The 20,631-nt window shown below is 40.3% G+C and overlaps 1 protein-coding gene and 1 long non-coding RNA gene across 2 annotated transcripts in view; both read right to left on the bottom strand.

Annotated features, from left to right (window-relative positions):
• The window catches only part of LOC122133835 (adhesion G protein-coupled receptor G3), a 2,323-nt gene extending 1,986 nt beyond the window's left edge, over nucleotides 1-337 (bottom strand). The window contains exon 1 of the mRNA XM_042710778.1: nucleotides 242-337. Coding sequence (XP_042566712.1) covers nucleotides 242-280 — 39 coding nt within the window. The 5' untranslated portion in view covers nucleotides 281-337. The remainder of the gene's footprint in view (nucleotides 1-241) is intronic.
• Nucleotides 338-1,946: 1,609 nt separating this feature from the next.
• On the bottom strand, nucleotides 1,947-11,224 carry LOC116217960. The gene is made up of 4 exons (XR_004162620.2): nucleotides 11,025-11,224; nucleotides 3,823-3,891; nucleotides 2,744-2,840; nucleotides 1,947-2,071 (listed from the first exon to the last, which is right to left on the bottom strand). It is a non-coding gene; the product is annotated as an uncharacterized LOC116217960 (long non-coding RNA).
• Between the last annotated feature and the right edge of the window lie 9,407 nt (nucleotides 11,225-20,631).

Here is a 20,631-nt window from a genome sequence, read left to right as displayed (position 1 = left end):
GAAGCACTGAAGGTTCCATGCACACTGTACACGCGTATCGTTGGATACTGCATTACACATTTTGGGTAGCTTTGGGTGAAGGCAAAATATACTTGTGTAACTCAAGGCAGCATTATTGAAAAAGGCTATGGGATATTGCCCACATAACTACCATAGCATAATTAGGTTAGGGTTAAGTCTGGATAAGGACTTAGTCTTACTGGGAAGTAAGGGATATGAATGTACTATAGGCTTGACTGACCTCAAAATTCATGGGAGAACGGATCAGACAGAAGGCCATTGTGTTTTCCTCTTCCTCATTCAGAAGCTCAGTGGGAAGGTCAATATCTGCCAAACCGGAACCAAACTGGAACCGACCTGGAACCTGAAGAACAGTTATGCTGTAAGTGGTTTTACTCAAAGTGGCGGTAAAGGGCTTTTATCTGAAGCTTCTGAGCTAACTGGCGAACAGTCAAAAGCAAAACTCGATCACATTTCTCCAGCATATTCTGATATTCTGTAATGTTATGAGTACACAGTGAAGCTGTTGTTACATCTACCGTAAGCGCAGCGCAGCGCAGCGCAGCGCAGCGCAGCGAGCATGTTGTGTGTGTGTGTGTGTGTGTTTGTGTGTTCTGGGTGGTGTGTGTGTGTGTGTGTGTGTGTGTGTGTTCTGGACGTAGTTGTGTGCCAAAATGCTGTGTGGATGCAAGAGTAAATGATTTATCGTTCAATTCTAAGCTTTGTGTTCTAATTACGAATACCTTTTCCTCCTTGGTTAACGTTAGCGTGTATTTTCTGTTAGACATCAGAGTCCATCTGTTTAGCATTTGTGGCGTAGTGGGGTTTTCCTAGTGCAAGTGCCAGTGTGAAATGCCAGTGCCAGTGCACGCCAATGCCAGAGTGACATTTTTGAGAATTCCAGATGCTATTTATGGCTGCTGCAAAAATCACCACAAACCCTTACAAGATCCTGTTGGGACTGAGCAATGTGGACAGGTAGATTTACAGACTTGTCAGGCACAATCTTTAAGCTCACATGAACTCCACAAAGGCACCAAGGGCATAGAGAATGAACAACCTGCCCCGCTAAAATTAGTGCAACAAATAAAATAGGACTCTGTGCTTGTGACCTTAGATCATATTGTTTTCACATACGAGTGTTCAACAGGCATGTAGAAATGCTCAATGTAATGAATGGTTGTGTGGACTAGGGCTTGTAGGCTGAACTCACCTGGTCCACGATTTGGCTCCCCACCACTCCCTGTAGAACAACGAATAGAAATCATCTTTCCACCGCATACATAGTACATTGCAAAACACTTAACATCGCGTATCACTTGCTGTAATATTTATCTGTTTACTCATCTCTGGAATATCTTGTCTCTTTACAAGTGTTTGTGTCTTATCGACCCTTTCCCTTTGCATCTTTTTGACCCCTGTCCTTTGCGTCTTATCGACCCTTGCCCTTTGTGTCTTATCGACCCTTGCCGTTTGCGTCTTATCGACCCTTGCCCTTTGTTGAGTGCCCGTGTATAAATGCTCATATAAATGCCAGTCTACCTTTCTATATATCTGTATGCTATGGAATGCGTGTGTCTCTGTGTATGCTATGGAATGCTTGTGTCTCTGTGTGTGCTATGGAATGCTTATGCCTGAGGTAATAAATGGCAAAGAAGCCAAAGATACGACTGACTCTGCATGACGCTACATTATGTTATGAGTAAGGGAGATAACCTTACCTATCCCTAACCCTAACCCTGGGAGATAACCACTAACCCTAACCCTGGGAGATAACCACTAACACTAACCCTAACCTTGTTTCAAGAAGCTTCTAGCAACATTAGAGGCTTTACTGAGAATCTGCCAAAGCACAATACAAACTAACACAAATCAACACAAAACATATGGTGGTAAATAAGTTGATTGTTCTATATTGACTCTATTGACAGATTCACTGACCTGGGGACGGGGACACCGATCCCTGAAGTTCTTTAGCTTGTAAATGTGTGCAACAACTTTGTCATCTGTGAACGATGTTGAATCATTGACATCAGCGCATTTCAACAACTTCTCCAGATTCTCCACTGACCTGCACCAGAGAGAAGGAGCACACTGCAGTGACATGCTGTCTGACAGGCATTGCTCACCCTTCTGATGGAAATGGGTAACATAAACGTTAATATTACATTATATAAAGTGTCAGTTAACATAAACATAAATATTATGTTATATAAAGTGTCAATTAACATAAACATCAATGTTATATTATATAAACCCTAACCCTTATATACCCTAACCTAGTTAATCCGAACATGTGATGTTGCACTGTCTGCTCTGTCTCTCTGAGTGAAAGTCGCTGAGCAACAGCCAATCAAAACTATGCTATGTGTAGCTCTTTGCTGTGTGATCTACAGCCAATCAAAACTATGCTACGTGTAGCTCTTTGTTGTGTGAGCTACAGCCAATCAAAACTATGCTACGTGTAGCTCTTTGTTGTGTGATCTACAGCCAATCAAAACTATGCTATGTGTAGCTCTTTGCTGTGTGCCCAGGCTGCCCCTTTTTTGAAGACATTTTGAAAGGTCCCTAATGTCAATCAAAGTAAATGTGTTTGGTAAATGTGTCTTTATCTCATGTGATGCTGTGTAGCTAATGCACAAATGTCATCAGTGGGTCTGTATGCTAATTCTTTGCTAGTTCCCGCTGATTCGGCCAGTTAACTAGTTGGCTACTTGTGCGTGCTAAGGCCTCTGCTACAAACCTCACAACATCAACAAATGGTCCTTTTACATTCAGTAATTCTTCAGTGCACCTCATACCAGACTTCACAGACGAGGCATTAGCTCGCCTTGCAGAATCTGGGGTAATGAAAGACAGTTTCAGTGTTAGTTTCAGTGTAAGTTTCAGTGCCAGTTTCAGTGCCAGTGTGAAGTGCCAGTGCCGGGTTGAAATGCCAGTGCCAGTGCCAGTGCCAGTGCATGCCAGTGCCAGTGCCAGTGCCAGTGCCAGTGTGACATTTTTTAGAATTCCAGATGATATTTATGGCTGCTGCAAAAATCACCACAAACCCTTACAAGATCCTGTTGGGACTGAACAATGTTGACAGGTAGATTTACAGACTTGCAGAACTAGGCACTTGCACGTCTGTCAGGCACAATCTAGAAGCTCACATGAACTCCACAAAGGCACCAAGGGCATAGAGGATGAACTTAACTTAAATAACTACTTTGAAATTGAGTTAATCACTGTAACTTTAAACAAAACAACCTGCCCCGCTAAACTTAGATTTTATTTTATTTGATTTATTGCACACAATACATCCAGTGTGTGTGTGTATACAGTGGTGTTAGAAAGGGTTAGGGTTAGTGTTTAAATTCTATTACAGTGGTGCTAGAAAGTTTGTGAACCCTTTAGAATCTTATGTATATCTGCATACATTTGATCTAAAATGTGATCACATCTTCATGTACGTCCTTAAACTTAATAAAGTGGACTCAGTTCAACAAATACACTTACAAAATTCACATTCTTTCATAATTTATTTATTGAGCAAAATGATTGGGACTAAGCAATGCCGAAAGTTAAATGTGCAGTTACATAACTAGGCACATGTAGAGGATGAACTTAACTTAAATAACTACTTTGAAATTGGGTTAATCGCTGTAACTTTAAACACAACAACCCGCCCCGCTAAAATTAGGGCAACAAATACAATAGGACTCTGTGCTTATATGTGACCTCAGATCATATTGTTTTCACATACGTGTGTTCAACATGCATGTAGAAATGCTCAATGTTAATGAATGGTTGTGTGGACGAGTGCTTGTAGGCTGAACTTACCTGGGTTATTGCCTTTTCCTTTTGATCCATTATCTGGCCGGGGTTTCTGACCACACTTTGTAGAACTATCTGTAGACAACAACGAATAGCAATTATCTTTTTACAGTATACATAGTACATTACAAAATAAGACTAAAGAACACTTATTGCACACGATACATGTGTATATTTGTATATACAAACAGAAGATATCCTGGAAAATATAATTGCTAATTGGTCATTATAATAAACGAATGCAGCAAAATAGGGCTTGTGTGCTCTTGTTTAAATTATATTACAGTGGTGCTAGAAAGTTTGTGAACCCTTTTGAATTTTCTGTATATCTGCATAAATTTGATCTAAAATGTGAGCACATCTTCATCTACGTCCTAAAGCTTAATGAAGTGGACCCAGTTCAACACACAAAAAATCTTCTTTCATAATTTATTTATTGAGCAAAATGATCTAACATTAAAAATTTTGGAGGAAGCCACTACTCTCCAAGAACACTGCTGCCCGTCTTAAGTTTGCTAAAGACCACGTGGATGAGCTAAAAGGCTATTGGAAGCATGTTCTGTGGACGGATGAGTCCCGTTTTAAATGAGAAGCGTTATGTTTAACGAAAAACAAACACTGTATTCCAACATAAGAACCTCATCCCAACCACAAAGCACGGTGGTGGCATTATCATGGTTTGGGGCTGCTTTGCTGCCTCGGGACCAGGACGGCTTGCCATCATTGACGGATCTATGAATTCTGGATGGTACCGGCCAAATACTACAGGAGAATGTCAGGGTATCCGTTTGTGAACTGAAGCTCAACAGAAGATGGGTCATGCAGCAAGACAACGACCCTAAACACACAAGTGTGTAAGTGTAAGTCTACCAAAGAATGGTTAAAGAAGAAGAAATGGAATATTTTGGAATGGCTGAGTCAAAGTCCAGAACTTAATCCTGAAGAGATCAGTTCATGCACAGAAGCAACATCCATGAGTTGGAGCAGTTTTGTAAGGAGGAATGGGCCAAGATCCCTCCAAGCCAATGTATGGGACTGATCAACAGTTACAGAAACTTTTGGTTGAGGTTATTGCTGCTCAGGGAGGTCACAGCATGAGTACAGGCCTTACCCTTTACCAGGAGACACAAGATCCTGTTGGGACTGAGCAATGTTGACAGGTAGATTTACAGACTTGCAGAACTAGGCACTTGCGTGTCTGTCAGGCACAATCTAGAAGCTCACATGAACTCCACAAAGGCACCAAGGGCATAGAGGATGAACTTAACTTAATAAAGTGGACCCAGTTCAACAAATACACATACAAAATTCTTCTATCATAATTTATTTATTGAGCAAAATGATTGGGACTAAGCAATGCAGAAAGTTAGATTTTCACAGTTACAGAACTAGGCACATGTAGAGGATGAACTTAACTTAAATAACTACTTTGAAATTGGGTTAATCGCTGTAACTTTAAAAAAAAAATGTATATACATTTGTTTATTGAAACACATCACATCACATAGCATAGATCTTGTACAATTAGCTGTGTGGTCATCTTTTTTTTTTTTTTTTATACAGACATACAGATATACAAGAAAGAAAGAAACATATACAAAACTTAAAAACCCACCCACGCTCCCATCCCAAGTTGGTCCACCTTTCTCTATCAATGTATCGAATCAATCAAAGTATCTGCAACAGTACAACTGGTACTGGTACTTTAATTCTAAGTAGTAGGAGTCGTAGCTACATTATCAAAATATGAGAGGAGAGGCTGCCATGTAGTGTAGAATTTCCCAGTCGACCCTCTAAGTGAGAATTTGATTTTTTCAGCTTTTCCAGCTTAAGGAATGACATTAGATCAGTCTCCCAAGACTTATCTGCTGGGGGTTTGGGTGACTTCCATTGTAGAAGGATACATCTGCGGGCAATCAGAGAGGCAAATGCTAAAACATTTAATTTCTGTTTACTAAATTGAGAATGGTTCAGGGGCACTCCAAATATGGCAATAAATGGACAGGGAGTGATATCTGTGTCTAGAGCCTCAGATATAATCTTGAAGAAGTTCTTCCAGAATCCTGTTAGCTTTGAGCACGACCAGAAGGTGTGGGCTAGGTCAGAGGGGACAAAGGCACATCTATTACAAGCATCACTCGTGCCAGGGAAAAACTTTGCTAATTTGGCTTTGCTGAAATGCATTCTGTGCAATACTTTGTACTGTATTAAGTTAAGACGGGCGCAGGATGAAGAGTAATTCACCTGTAATTTGGCCCTCTCCCACCAGGGGTCTTGAAATTGGACTCCTAGCTCATTTTCCCACTGCTGTTTCACTTTGAGCAGCGGTGAGGGGTTCGATTGAAGGATATTTGTGTATAACTTAGACACCATCCTTGTCAGGCTTTCAGGTCTGTCAAGAATCTTTGGTAAATCTGCAGGCAGAGATGGGAATGTGCTGCAATTATCTTTGACAAAACTGCGAACCTGGAGGTAGCGGAAGAAGTTGCCTTGGTGTAGGTCATGCTCATGCGAAAAACTTTTAAAGTCGACAAATATCCCATTTAAAAACAGATCTCGGAATGATGTGATACCTTTCTCCTTCCAAAGTGTAAATGTAGAGTCAAGTTTTGAAGGTAAAAAATTATGATTATTGCATAATGGATGAAATTGTTTAGTTTGAAGTGTTTGCAGAACTGTGTCCATACTTTCAAGGTTGACAAGATTACAGGGTTTGAAGTATAGTTTGTGGCTGACAATGGTAAAGGGGAGCATGTTAGAGCTACAAGTGAGGAGGTGTGGCAGGAGAGGGACTCCATTTTACACCAGTCCAACTCACTCTCATACCACCAGCTGAGTATTTTTTGTATATTTGCTGCCCAGTAGTAGAACATGACATTTGGTAAGCCCAGGCCACCCTCTTGTCTTGCTGCCTGCAGAGCGCTTTTGTTAATTCTGGCAGCCTTGCCTGCCCACAAGAGTGGGAGGATAATTTGGTCAAGCTTCTTGAAGAATGATTTTGTCAGAAAGAGAGGTAGACATTGAAAAAGGAACAAAAGTCTTGGAAAGACATTCATTTTTATAGTTTGTACTCTGCCCGCTAATGACAATGGCAACTTGGACCATTTCTGTAGGTCAGTTTTCACTTTATTCATTAGTTTGCCAATGTTATTTTTATGTAACCCCTGAAATGAATCGGTAATATTAATCCCTAGATATTGAACACTTTCTGATGAAAGATTGAAAGGTATCTGTTTTGGCTTTAGAGCTTATTGGGAAACACACTGTTTTTTGGAGATTGATTTCGTAGCCTGAAAATGTACCAAATTCCTCTAGTGTCTGTATTATTTCATTAGAACAGGCATTGGGATCTGTTATATAAATTAGTAAATCATCTGCATACAGGGAGACACGATGCTCAATATTTTCCCGTCTGATACCTTGCAGATGTGCTGATGTTCTCAGCAATATGGCTAACGGTTCGATAGCAAGGGCAAACAGCAGTGGTGATAGTGGACACCCTCGGCGGGTTCCACGAGACAGGGGAAAATATGTTGAGTACTGCCTGTTTGTGTTAACCCGGGCAAGGGGGGATGAATAGAGAAGGCGTATCCATGAAATGAATTTTTTTCCCAAACCCAAATTTCTCCAGTACCTTAAACAGATACTCCCTATCTACCCTGTCAAAGGCTTTTTCCGCATCTAATGAGAGCACTATTTCAGGCTTTGTGGCATTGGATGGGGCAGAGATAATATTTAATAGACGTCTTATATTTGATGATAGCTGACGACCTCTGATGAAGCCAGTTTGGTCATCAGAGATTATTGAGGGAAGACAGATTTCCAATCTTCTCGCCAGAGTTTTTGCTAGTATTTTAACATCAACATTAAGAAGTGATATAGGTCGATAGGAACTGCATTCCGCAGGATTCTTATCCTTTTTAAGGATGACTGAAATAGACGCCTCCGTCAAAGTTTTTGGCAGTGTTCCTGTAGACAGGGAATGGTTAAACATATCTAGTAATAAAGGGGCTAAATGAGTGGAGAATTTTTTGTAAAACTCAGAGGGCAGACCGTCAGGCCCAGAAGTTCTGCCATTGTTCATTTCCCTAATACTGTCATATATTTCCCCTAGGGTTATTGGTTGATTTAGTGATAACTGTGTTAAAATTTCAATAGTTGGTATGTCTATGTTGTCCAAATATGTGTTCATGTTTGAGTCTGTAGGAGGAGGTTCAGAAGTATAAAGTCTGGAATAGTATGCTTTAAAAGCTGCATTGATCTACAGGGGACATGTTGTAAGACCAACTGACTGATCATTAATTTGTGCAATGTGTCATGATGTTGCTTGGTGTTTGAGCCGGAGGGCCAGCAGAGACTGCTTGCCTTGTCGCCATATTCATACAGCATCCCTTTAGACCTCAGTATGTTCTTTTCTGCATTCTCTGTAGAGGTGAGATCAAACTCAGTTTGGAGATTAACTTTTTGTTGGTGTAGCTCTGGAGTAGGATTTATTGCATATTGCCTATCGATTTCAGATATTTTATCGATTATGTCTGTTTGTGTCTTTCTGCGTTGCTTATTAGAGTAAGAGGCTTTTAGGGTTTCCCAAAGTAATGATGAATTCATTTCTTCTGAATAGTTAAAACACAAAAAGTTTTCAATGGCTTGTGTTATGGTAGAACATAAGACATCATTGGACAGTAACGATGTATTGAGTCTCCATTGTGGGTTTCCCACTGATGGGGAGTCAAATCTGAAATCTATCACTACAGGGGAATTGATCTGATATGACTATTGCTGAATATTCAATGGAGTGTATAGATGGTAGTAATTATTTATCAATACAAAAATAATCTATCCTTGAGTAGACATGATGTACATGTGAGTAGAATGAGTAAGCTCTAGTGTCATTATGTAAGAATCTCCAGGAATCACAGCTTCCATAATCCTCCATGAATGACTGTAGTGTTATCGCCATTTTTGATAGATTGGTCACTCTGGGGCTTGAGCGATCCAACTGAGTGTTCATTACACAGTTTAGGTCCCCTCCAAGAATTAAATGATGTGTATTCATATTTGTGATAGAGGATAAGAGTCTAGCCATGAATTCAGCGTCATCAAAGTTAGGAGCGTACACACAGACTAATGTAACAGGTAAATGGAATAATCTGCCTGAAACAATGATGAAGCGCCCATTACGATCAGGTATTATACTCTCTAAAATAAACTGAATTTTTTTAGAAACTAAAATGGCTGCCCCTCTAGCCTTTGAATCAAATAATGAATAAAATACTTGTGCTACCCATGGCCGCCTAAGCCTTGTATGATCATGTATCTTGAGATGAGTCTCCTGGAGGAAGGCAATGTCAGTCCTGTGTAGTTTAAGATGTTGAAAAACCTTTGCCCTCTTAACAGGACCATTTAGTCCTCTCACATTCCATGAAATTAATTTGACCTGTAGCTTATCTATCCTACCATGAGTATTTCTTTCACTCATGTATACTAATGTATATGATAAAAGAAAATATGTGATAAACGAACAAAGACAGTATATGAAACCAGTTGTACACATAATAGATACTCATGACATTTATATTGAAAGGGTGTGACCAACATACCCCCCCACACATCCCTCCCCATGAAGAAAAACAGAAAAAGAATAAGCCCAGCAGCATTAGAACAGTCTGCCGGTGTCTTCAAAGCCTATGCTCGTCCTTCCTTGGAAGCGAGCTGCAGGTCTACTACACAATACCACTCCTAACAATGCAGTACAAACGATTCCTTTATCTAACAAACGAAGAAATTTGCTCCCATAACTGAACGCATACATAAGTGCACTTTTAATAAAACATTCTTTTTTTTCTAAAATAAAATAAATCTCTTCCTACGCTAACCCAATTCACCCTAGTAGATACGGTTATTGAACACAAAACTCGCCTTTAAGTTTCAGTCTAAAGCGCGATTCAGGCGATCTATCAATTATCCAAGATCAGCATTTCAAACCTTTAAAATGTGGCAGGCATCATTTAGCCTTGTTCTTCATCAGTGTTGGCTGGAAAGTTCCCTTTTATCTGATCGTAGAATGTTTCTGCTGCTGCCGGGGTGTCGAAGAGATGTTTGTCCCCGTTGACGGTGATGCACAGGCGACCAGGGTGGCGTAGGGAGAACACAATTCCATCGGCATAGAGTTTGGCCTTGATGTCCTTGAATGTCGCTCGTTGCTTGGCTAGGCTTGCACTCATATCAGGGAAAAACAGGATTCTGTTGCTGTCGAACTTTAGGTCTTCCCTCTGCGGTCTTGCACGTTCCTTATCCTGATAACGATGGAATCTAACGATGATGGCTCGCGGACGTTGTCCTCTGGCAGGCTTCGGAGCTAGTGTACGGTGTGCTCTGTCCAACTCTGGATATTTGGGGAAAACATCTCTAACAATAACTGTTTGGAGAAGCTTCGAAATGAATTCCAACGGTGAACCTCCTTCCAGACCTTCAGGTAAGCCAACGAGTCTTACATTTTGTCGTCTGGAACGATTCTCAAGGTCCTCTGCTTTGGATGCTAGTGCAGCATTGGCTTTCTCCAGTTGATCAAGTCTTGTTGTTAGCTCGACTAGCTCATCACTATGGGTTGAAAGGATATTTTCAATGGTCGTTATCTTTTGGTTGTGAGAGTCCAATGCAGCGCTGATTGTGTCGAGAGACGTCCGTATAGGTGTAAGGGAGGTCTCTTAAGATGTCGAGAGGAACGTTTTGAGTTCTGCGGCCAAGCTTATTTTGTGTTTTTCAAGCTCCTGCACCAGGCTAGTAACAGTTAGCAACTCCGCCATCTTAGCTACTGATGCTGATTGAGTTGCAGAAGAATGTTTTCCCTGTCGTGGTCTCGACATTGTAAGCCAGTTGAATGGTATCAGAATGTAGGCGAGTTTACTTTTTAAATAATGAATACGGTGACATAGGGTAAACGTCGAAGTGGTGCACGTAAATTGTGAAATATGCGGAAGCTATCCCAAAGCGTGAGCGCCCTCTTACATTGCACAGCCGGAAGTCATCGCCGTAACTTTTAAAACAAAAAGCCGCCCCGCTAAAATTAGGGCAACAAATGAAATAGGACTATGTGCTTATATGTGACTAGATAATATTGCTTTCCTATACTAGTGTTCAACAGGCATGTAGAAATGCTCAATGTTAATGAATGGTTGTGTGGACGAGTGCTTGTAGGCTGAACTCACCTGATTTATTGATAATTTTTTTTGGTCCATGATCTGGCCCCCAACCACACCTTCTTGAACTATCTGTACGAATAGATATGATCTTTTCACAGTATACATAGTTTTTACAAAATAACACTAAAGGACGCTTATTGCACACAATGCATGTGTATATTTGTATATATACGAACAGAAGATATCCTGGAAATTGTCATTGCTAATTGGTCATTATAATAAACGAATGCCAAATAGGGCTATGTGCTCGAGTTTAAATTCTATTACAGTGGTGCTAGAAAGGGTTAGGGTTAGTGTTTAAAATCTATTACAGTATGTGTGTGTGTGTGTGTGTGTGTGTGTGTGTGTGTGTGTGTGTGTGCGTGCGTGCGTGCTTGTGTGCGTGCGTGCGTGTGTGTGTCCAGTGTGTGTGTGTGTGTGTGTGTGTGTGTGTGTGTCCAGTGTGTGTGTATACAGAGGTTCTAGAAAGGGTTAGGGTTAGTGTTTAAAATCTATTATAGTGTGTGTGTGTGTGTATGTGTCCAGTGTGTGTGTATACAGTGCCAGTGCCAGTGTGAAACGGCAGAGCCAGAGCCAGAGCCAGAGCCAGTGCCAGTGCCAGTGCCAGTGCCAGTGCCAGTGCCAGTGCGACATTTTTGAGAATTCCAGATGATATTTATGGCTGCTGCAAAAATCACCACAAACCCTTAAAAGATGCTGTTGGGACTGAGCAATGTGGACAGGTAGATTTACAGACTTGCAGAACTAGGCACTTGCGTGTCTGTCAGGCACAATCTAGAAGCTCACATGAACTCCACAAAGGCACCAAGGGCATAGAGGATGAACTTAACTTAAATAACTACTTTGAAATTTAATCACTGTAACTTTAAACAAAACAACCTGCCACGCTAAAATTTGATTTGATTTGATTTTATTGCACATAATATATGTTTATATTTGTATATAAGAACAGAAGACATTCTGGAAAATGTCATTGCTAATTGGTCATTATAATAAACAAATGCCAAATAGGTCTATGTGCTCGTGTTTCAATTATATTACAGTGGTGCTACAAAGGGTTAGGGTTAGTGTTTAAATTATATTACAGTGTGTGTGTGTGTGTGTGTGTGTGTGTGTATACAGTGGTGTTAGAAAGGGTTAGGGTTAGTGTTTAAATTATATTACAGTGGTGCTCGAAAGTTTGTGAACTCTTTAGAATTGTCTGTATATCTGCATACATTTGATCTAAAATGTGATCACATCTTCATCTACGTCCTTAAACGTAATAAAGTGGACCCAGTTCAACAAATACACAAAATAAAGATTTAGAAATGCTCAATGTTAATGAATCGTTGTGTGGACGAGTGCTTGTAGGCTGAACTTACCTGGGTTATTGCCATTTCCATTTGATCCACCATTTCCCTGACCATTCCCTGTAGAACAACGAATAGCAATTATCTTTTTACAGCATACATAGTACATTACAAAATAACATGAAACATCGTCTATCACTCGCTGTAATATTTATCGGTTTATTTATCCGTGGAAAATCTGTGTCTCTCTGTTTGTAACACACCCCCCCCAACCCCCCTTTCCTTCTGCGAGGCGCATTGTGTTACCTCCTGGTATGAAATGCGGCATACAAATACAATTTGATTTGATTTGATTTGATTTATTGCAAACAATACATGTGTATATTTGTATACACGAACAGAAGATTTCCTGGAAAATGTCATTGCTAATTGGTCATTATAATAAATAAACTCTAAATAGGGCTATGTGCTCGTCTTTAAATTAAATTACAGTGGTGCTCGTGTTTAAATTCTATTACAGTGGTGCTAGAAAGGGTTAGTGTTAGTGTTTAAATTCTATTACAGTGGTCCTAGAAAGTTTGTGAACCCTTTAGAATTTTCTGTATATCTGCATACATTTGATCTAAAATGTGATCACATCTTCATCTACGTCCTTAAACGTAATAAAGTGGACCCAGTTCAACAAATACACAAAAGAAAGTTTTAGAAATGCTCAATGTTAATGAATGGTTGTGTGGACGAGTGCTTGTAGGCTGAACTTACCTGGGTTATTGCCATTTCCATTTGATCCACCATTTCCCTGACCATTCCCTGTAGAACAACGAATAGCAATTATCTTTTTACAGCATACATAGTACATTACAAAATAACACTAAACATCGCCTATCACTCGCTGTAATATTTATCGGTTTATTTATCTCTGGAAAATATGTGTCTCTCTGTTTGTAACCCCCCCCCCCACACACACACACACACACACACACACCCCCGCCCCCGTTTTCCTTCTGTGAGGCACATTGTGTTGCCTCCTGGTATGAAATGCAGCATAGAAATACAATTTGATTTGATTTGATTTATTGCACACAATACGTAAGGGATAATGTATAGAACGCCGGTCTTTATCGGGAAAATAAGCCCCGACAGGGCGAACAGCACCCCGACGCGAAGCGAAGGGGTGTTGCTTCGCCCTGAAGGGGCTTATTTTCCCGATAATGACCGGCGTTCTATACTTTATCCCGCTGATTAGACGGCTACTTGCCAAAACGAAAAAATAACTTAACACAGTGTGTCTTTTTATAATATTATTTTAATTACAATTTATTTGTTACCATTTGTGGTGTTAAAAAGCAGAGAAATAGTTTGCCAAAGACGTTGAACTTCAAAGACGTTGAACATTCTTTAGAACACAGCTGCTCAACTGTCAGCTGAAACTCAAGATCAGATCAGCTGACGTTGCTAAGCAACGGAATACACTGAGGTTGATAAATTACCGGACTACTTGCGGAGTGCTACGAAAGACGTGAATCCGAGGCAAAAAGGCCACTTCCCTTGACAGCGGTCAATTATGCATAGCAACGGTCAAATATGGAAAAATAGTTGACCACAGAACGTTGGGAAGCCCCATTCAAGTGAATGGAGCATTCTACAGCATTAAGAAGAGCCGTGTAATAAGTAAGGGATAATGTATTGTCCGGAGGTCATTATCCAAAAATAAATCCCGACGGGGCGAACAACACCCCGACGCGCAGCGGAGGGGTGTTACTTCGTCCTGAAGGGATTTATTTTTGGATTATGACCGACGGACAATACATTATCCCGCTTATTATACGGTTACTTGCCAAAAACTATAGAAGACATTCCTCCAAAATACCTCTTTTTAATGATTTAGTTGCCGTTTCGTGATTTCCGCTAAGAAATAAATAGTTCTTCAAGCAAATAGAACTTTTAAGTTTCAGGTGTTGCGTAGCAACCCATTACTTGCGGACTTCAAATTACAATGAGTCTGTTACGTTAAATGACCGGACTACTTGCGGAATGATATGAAAGATGTGAATTAGAAGCAAAAAAAAAACGTTGCCAATGACAGCGGTCAATATCTTTTCGCAGCGGTGAATATCAGGAAATATTCACCGGCGAACGTTGGGATGGCCCATTCAAATCAACGGAACTTTTTGGAACATTCTGAAGAGCCGTATAATAAATGTGTATATTTGTATACACGAACAGAAGATATCCTGGAAAATGTCATTACTAATTGGTCATTATAATAAATAAACTCTAAATAGGGCTATGTGCTCATCTTTAAATTATATTACAGTGGTGCTCGTGTTTAAATTATATTACAGTGGTGCTACAAAGTTAGTTAGGGTTAGTGTTTAAATTATATTACAGATTGTGTGTGTGTGTGTGTAGACAGGGGTGTTGGAAAGGGTTAGGGTTAGTGTTTAAATTCTATTACAGTGGTGCTAGAAAGTTTGTGAACCCTTTAAAATGTTCTGTATATCGACATAAATTTGATTTAAAATGTGATCACATCTTCATCTACATCCTAAAACGTAATAAAGTGGACCCAGTTCAACAAATACACAAAATAAAGATTTAGAAATGCTCAATGTTAATGAATGGTTGTGTGGACGAGTGCTTGTAGGCTGAACTCACCTGGGTTATTGCCATTTCCATTTGATCCACCATTTCCCTGACCATTCCCTGTAGAACAACGAATAGCAATTATCTTTTTACAGCATACATAGTACATTGCAAAACAACACCAAACATCGCCTATCACTCGCTGTAATATTTACCTGTTTATTTATCTCTGGAAAATCAGTGTCTCTGTGTTTGTAACCCCCCCCCCCACCCCCACCCCCGTTTTCCTTCTGTGAGGCGCATTGTGTTACCTCCTGGTATGAAATGCAGCATACAAATACAATTTGATTTGATTTGATTTATTGCACACAATGTGTTTATTTGTATACACGAACAGAAGATTTCCTGGAAAATGTCATTGCTAATTGGTCATTATAATAAATAAACTCTAAATAGGGCTATGTGCTCGTCTTTAAATTATATTACAGTGGTGCTCGTGTTTAAATTATATTACAGTGGTGCTACAAAGGGTTATGGTTAGTGTTTAAAATCTATTACAGTATGTGTGTGTGTGTGTGTGTGTGTGTGTGTGTGCGTGCGTGCGTGCTTGTGTGCGTGCGTGCGTGTGTGTGTCCAGTGTGTGTGTGTGTCCAGTGTGTGTGTATACAGAGGTTCTAGAAAGGGTTAGGGTTAGTGTTTAAAATCTATTATAGTGTGTGTGTGTGTGTATGTGTCCAGTGTGTGTGTATACAGTGCCAGTGCCAGTGTGAAACGGCAGTGCCAGTGCCAGTGCCAGTGCCAGTGCCAGTGTGACATTTTTGAGAATTCCAGATGATATTTATGGCTGCTGCAAAAATCACCACAAACCCTTACAAGATCCTGTTGGGACTGATCAATGTGGACAGGTAGATTTACAGACTTGCAGAACTAGGCACTTGCGTGTCTGTCAGGCACAATCTAGAAGCTCACATGAACTCCACAAAGGCACCAAGGGCATAGAGGATGAACTTAACTTAAATAACTACTTTGAAATTTAATCACTGTAACTTTAAACAAAACAACCTGCCACGCTAAAATTTGATTTGATTTGATTTTATTGCACATAATATATGTTTATATTTGTATATAAGAACAGAAGACATTCTGGAAAATGTCATTGCTAATTGGTCATTATAATAAACAAATGCCAAATAGGGCTATGTGCTCGTGTTTCAATTATATTACAGTGGTGCTACAAAGGGTTAGGGTTAGTGTTTAAATTATATTACAGTGTGTGTGTGTGTGTGTGTGTGTATACAGTGGTGTTAGAAAGGGTTAGGGTTAGTGTTTAAATTATATTACAGTGGTGCTCGAAAGTTTGTGAACTCTTTAGAATTGTCTGTATATCTGCATACATTTGATCTAAAATGTGATCACATCTTCATCTACGTCCTTAAACGTAATAAAGTGGACCCAGTTCAACAAATACACAAAATAAAGATTTAGAAATGCTCAATGTTAATGAATCGTTGTGTGGACGAGTGCTTGTAGGCTGAACTCACCTGGGTTATTGCCATTTCCATTTGATCCACCATTTCCCTGACCATTCCCTGTAGAACAACGAATAGCAATTATCTTTTTACAGCATACATAGTACATTGAAAATAACACTAAAGAACACTTATTGCACACGATACATGTGTATATTTGTATACGAACAGAAGATATCCTGGAAAATATAATTGCTAATTGGTCATTATAATAAACGAATGCAGCAAAATAGGGCTTGTGTGCTTATGTTTAAATTCTATTACAGTGGTGCTAGAAAGTTTGTGAACCCTTTTGAATTTTCTGTATATCTGCATACATTTGATTTAAAATGTGATCACATCTTCATCTACGTCCTAAAGCGTCTTAAAGTGGACCCAGTTCAACACACAAAAAATCTTTCATAATTTATTTATTGAGCAAAATGATCTAACATTAAAAACTTTGGAGGAAGCCACTACTCTCCAAGAACACTGCTGCCCGTCTTAAGTTTTCTAAAGACCACTTGGATGAGCTAAAAGGCTATTGGAAGAATGTTCAGTGGACGGATGAGTCCAGTTTAAATCGAAAAACTTTTAACGAAAAACAAACACTGCATTCCAACATAAGAACCTCATCCCAACCACAAAGCACGGTGGTGGCAGAATCATGGTTTGGGGCTGCTTTGCTGCATCGGGACCAGGACGGCTTGCCATCATTGACGGATCTATGAATTCTGGATGGTACCAGCCAAATACTACAGGAGAATGTCAGGGTATCCGTTTGTGAACTGAAGCTCAACAGAAGATGGGTCATGCAGCAAGACAACGACCCTAAACACACAAGTGTGTAAGTTTAAGTCTACCAAAGAATGGTTAAAGAAGAAGAAATGGAATGTTTTGCAATGGCCGAGTCAAAGTCCCGGACTTAATCCTGAAGAGATCAGTTCATGCACAGAAGCATCATCCATGAGTTGGAGCAGTTTTGTAAAGAGGAATGGGCCAAGATCCCTCCAAGCCAATGTATGGGACTGATTAACAGTTACAGAAACGTTTGGTTGAGGTTATTGCTGCTCAGGGAGGTCACAGCATGAGTAGAGGCCTTACCCTTTACCAGGAGACACAGGGCTAGGGTGAGAGCAGCCAGCTGCAGTCTTGTCGCCATCCTGCAGAAAGAGAGCAGATGTTCTACATTAACACTCAAATTTCAAATGTTCCAGTCCTTAACTGAGGCAATATATCCCTTTCTGTCCCTACAGTATTCTCAATATTCTTAAATGTATATATTGTTAGAGTTAGAGTTAACCCTACGTACTGTATATATTGTTAGGGTTAGGGGTTATACACTTGTGCTGTTAAATGCAGAGGAAATGTGAGTGAAGTATGCAGGTTTCTTCTATTATCTCTGCCCACATCACCATGGCCTGAAGGAGAAGGATATTTACAGATCTGACATTTGCAGATTTGCAGAAGTTGCAACACCTTTTTCCCTTTTATATGTTCCCTTCCTAGTGGAGCGTTATTTACATGAAATGAAATGCTACCATGCTTTTTAGATACATAGAAACTAATCTTAACCCTATACTAACCCCAACCCTAGGTAAATGCTACCATGCTGTTTAGATACATAGATACTAACCTTAACCCTAACCCCTAATACTACCCCTCGGTAAATGAAAGCCTACTTAGAGTAGATGCACCCCTGCAAAGTAAAACATGGAAATGAATTAATAATAGTTAATTACACAAACCAGATTATTCTTAGATGACCCTCTAGCTCAGATAAAAAATCCTATGATGAAAATAAAGCACTGTCAAATTAAAGAGATGGTATAATGTATGAACCAATGTGCTGTGAATTCCAAGCATTCAATTGCATTAATTCAATTTCAATTGAAACAGCAGCCATTATACACTTTGACACCATCATAAAAAGCTGTATAAACATTGTATGTGTGTAACATTTGAATCAGCTATTAGGTCACACTAAATCTGCTTAAAGTGGCAGTGTTATTCCATCCTAAACCTCACAGACAGAAACATCACTGAATGCATTATCCACTAGAACCCTAACCCTAACCATAGTACACACTGGGTGTGGCTTAAGAACCAAGAACACAACACAAGAACACAGAAGTCTGCTTTATTTGATTATTAAATTAAAGTTCAAATTAAAATTAAGTTTTCCTATGGAACAAACCTTTTCATCTGAAATTGTGAGGGTTGGAGTGTCTGCCAGTCTCGAGCTGAAGTCGGGAAAATGAAGTGTTGTCTGAGTTAGTGTTGTTGTCTGGACTGTTTCCACAGAATCACAGATGCTAGAGATATGCCAGGGTTGTGGTTTAACAAACCAGGAAGCTTTATGCTGTGGGCTAACCCTACGCAAAACCCTTCAAACAAGGCTGACTTCAGTCAACAACAAAGAAACAAACAAGGCTGCTTTCAGTCAGTTTATTGTGGCACAAACGACACACAGCAACACACACGTGCATTTTAGGTGGCGATACAGGACACACACACGCAGAGGTCGCAGTGAATTTTTCCTCTGCATTTTTCCCATCCCGGACTGTCCTTCCTCCAGGACCCCAGGAGCAGTGGGCAGCCTTTAGCCCGGGGACCAAGTCAAGTGGTCAGTCCGTCTTGGTCAGGGCTTGTACAGGAGAGTGTTCTGTTCTTCTTCTGTTGGGGTTCTTAGTGGAGGAAACCCCTTGTGAACACCCCCCCCAGTACCAACAGCGCCCCATGTGGAAATCGAACCCAGGACCTTCTTGCTGTCAGACACATTGTCAAAGAAATATTGTAAAGAGTTGAAAGCAACACTATGCAATTTGACACCTGAGGTCTGATTTTGTGTGTGTGCGTGTAGGTGTGTACACAGGTCTACATTCATATAATTGTTCTTGTGTGTGTTTGAGTGTGTGTGTGTAAGCATGCTTGTGTATAAGTATATTGTATATGTCCACCTGTGCTAATTTGTCAGTGTGTAATTAGTGTGTGTGTGTGTGTGTGTGTGTGTGTGTGTGTGTGTGTGTGTGTGTGTGTGTGTGTGTGTGTGTGTGTGTGTGTGTGTGTGTGTCTAATTCAGGTATGATAGGCAGAGACTGAAGGAGCATGAACCCAACTGCTGGTAGCTTCTCTGTGAACCCTAGACTACAGGTAGCTTGGACATCTTACCCTTCTCTGTCAACCCTAGACTACAGGTAGCTTGGACATCTAACCCTACCCCTGACTACAGGTCACTGGTTCACTTCCTAGGACAGCTTGCCTGTAATGCCAGTCACTTCAGATCAAGCTTAATAGTAAACACAGCTACACTATCCAGTGACCATGAACTGGTCTGTTGCACACTATAACCCACACCAACTACCCAAGCCTTCCTTACATTCACATGTACATTCATAGCATTTCTCTCATTCCCCCTCTGCTCTCTGCTCTCTGCCTCTGCCTCTGCCTCTGCCTCTCTCACTGTGGCTGACGGACACGCACGCACGCACATCTGATGGCTGAGGGCACTAGCCTGATTAAACGCACTCATGTCCTGTAGTGATTGGAAAACACACACACACACACAGGTGTTCACACCCCAGCGCACAAATAAAAGTAACAACTACAACTAGGTATAAGATACATTGAATTATATGGCATATCCTTATTAACTCTGAACTTTAAATTCTGATTCCTTCAGTCCCCCTTACCAAGACTTCCTGTCTTGGACATAAAGTGATTTGTTCAGTCTCTCTCTCTCCTGAAGGTGTCATACTCTCACGAGGGAAGGCGAAACCCATGTTTTATCAGAGCGAACCACGCGTTTCGCCAAAATAGGTGAAACCTCTGTCTGGGACAAATTCCTTCCCGATGTTATGTCAAAATAACCATCCTGACGTGAGAGCAGAGAAGTATAAACAGAAGTTATAGGTACATGTAACCATTCGAAAAAATGAAATTAAAACAGTGAGAACAAGGAACAAACTTAAAGACACACATGATGACTATGAGATGAACTCAAACAAAAACAAGACTTTGTCTTGGACATTAATCATTAACATTCTGGGTACTGATGATACCAGTTGTAACATGAACTTAATAGGAATGTGGGTTGACTGTTGACTGTGTGTGTGCGGTGTGTGTGTGTGTGTGTGTGTGTGTGTGTGTGTGTGTGTGTGTGTGTGTGTGTTTGTGAGTGTTAACGCTTAGCTTGTTTCAGTTCTTCGCCTCCTGTGGTCTTCTCCG

The sequence above is a fragment of the Clupea harengus genome, chromosome 20 (assembly GCF_900700415.2).
Source record: "Clupea harengus chromosome 20, Ch_v2.0.2, whole genome shotgun sequence".
NCBI classification, from domain to species: Eukaryota; Metazoa; Chordata; class Actinopteri; order Clupeiformes; family Clupeidae; genus Clupea; species Clupea harengus.
Note: the sequence above shows the minus strand (reverse complement) of the source record. Positions and strands in the feature narration are given on the sequence as shown.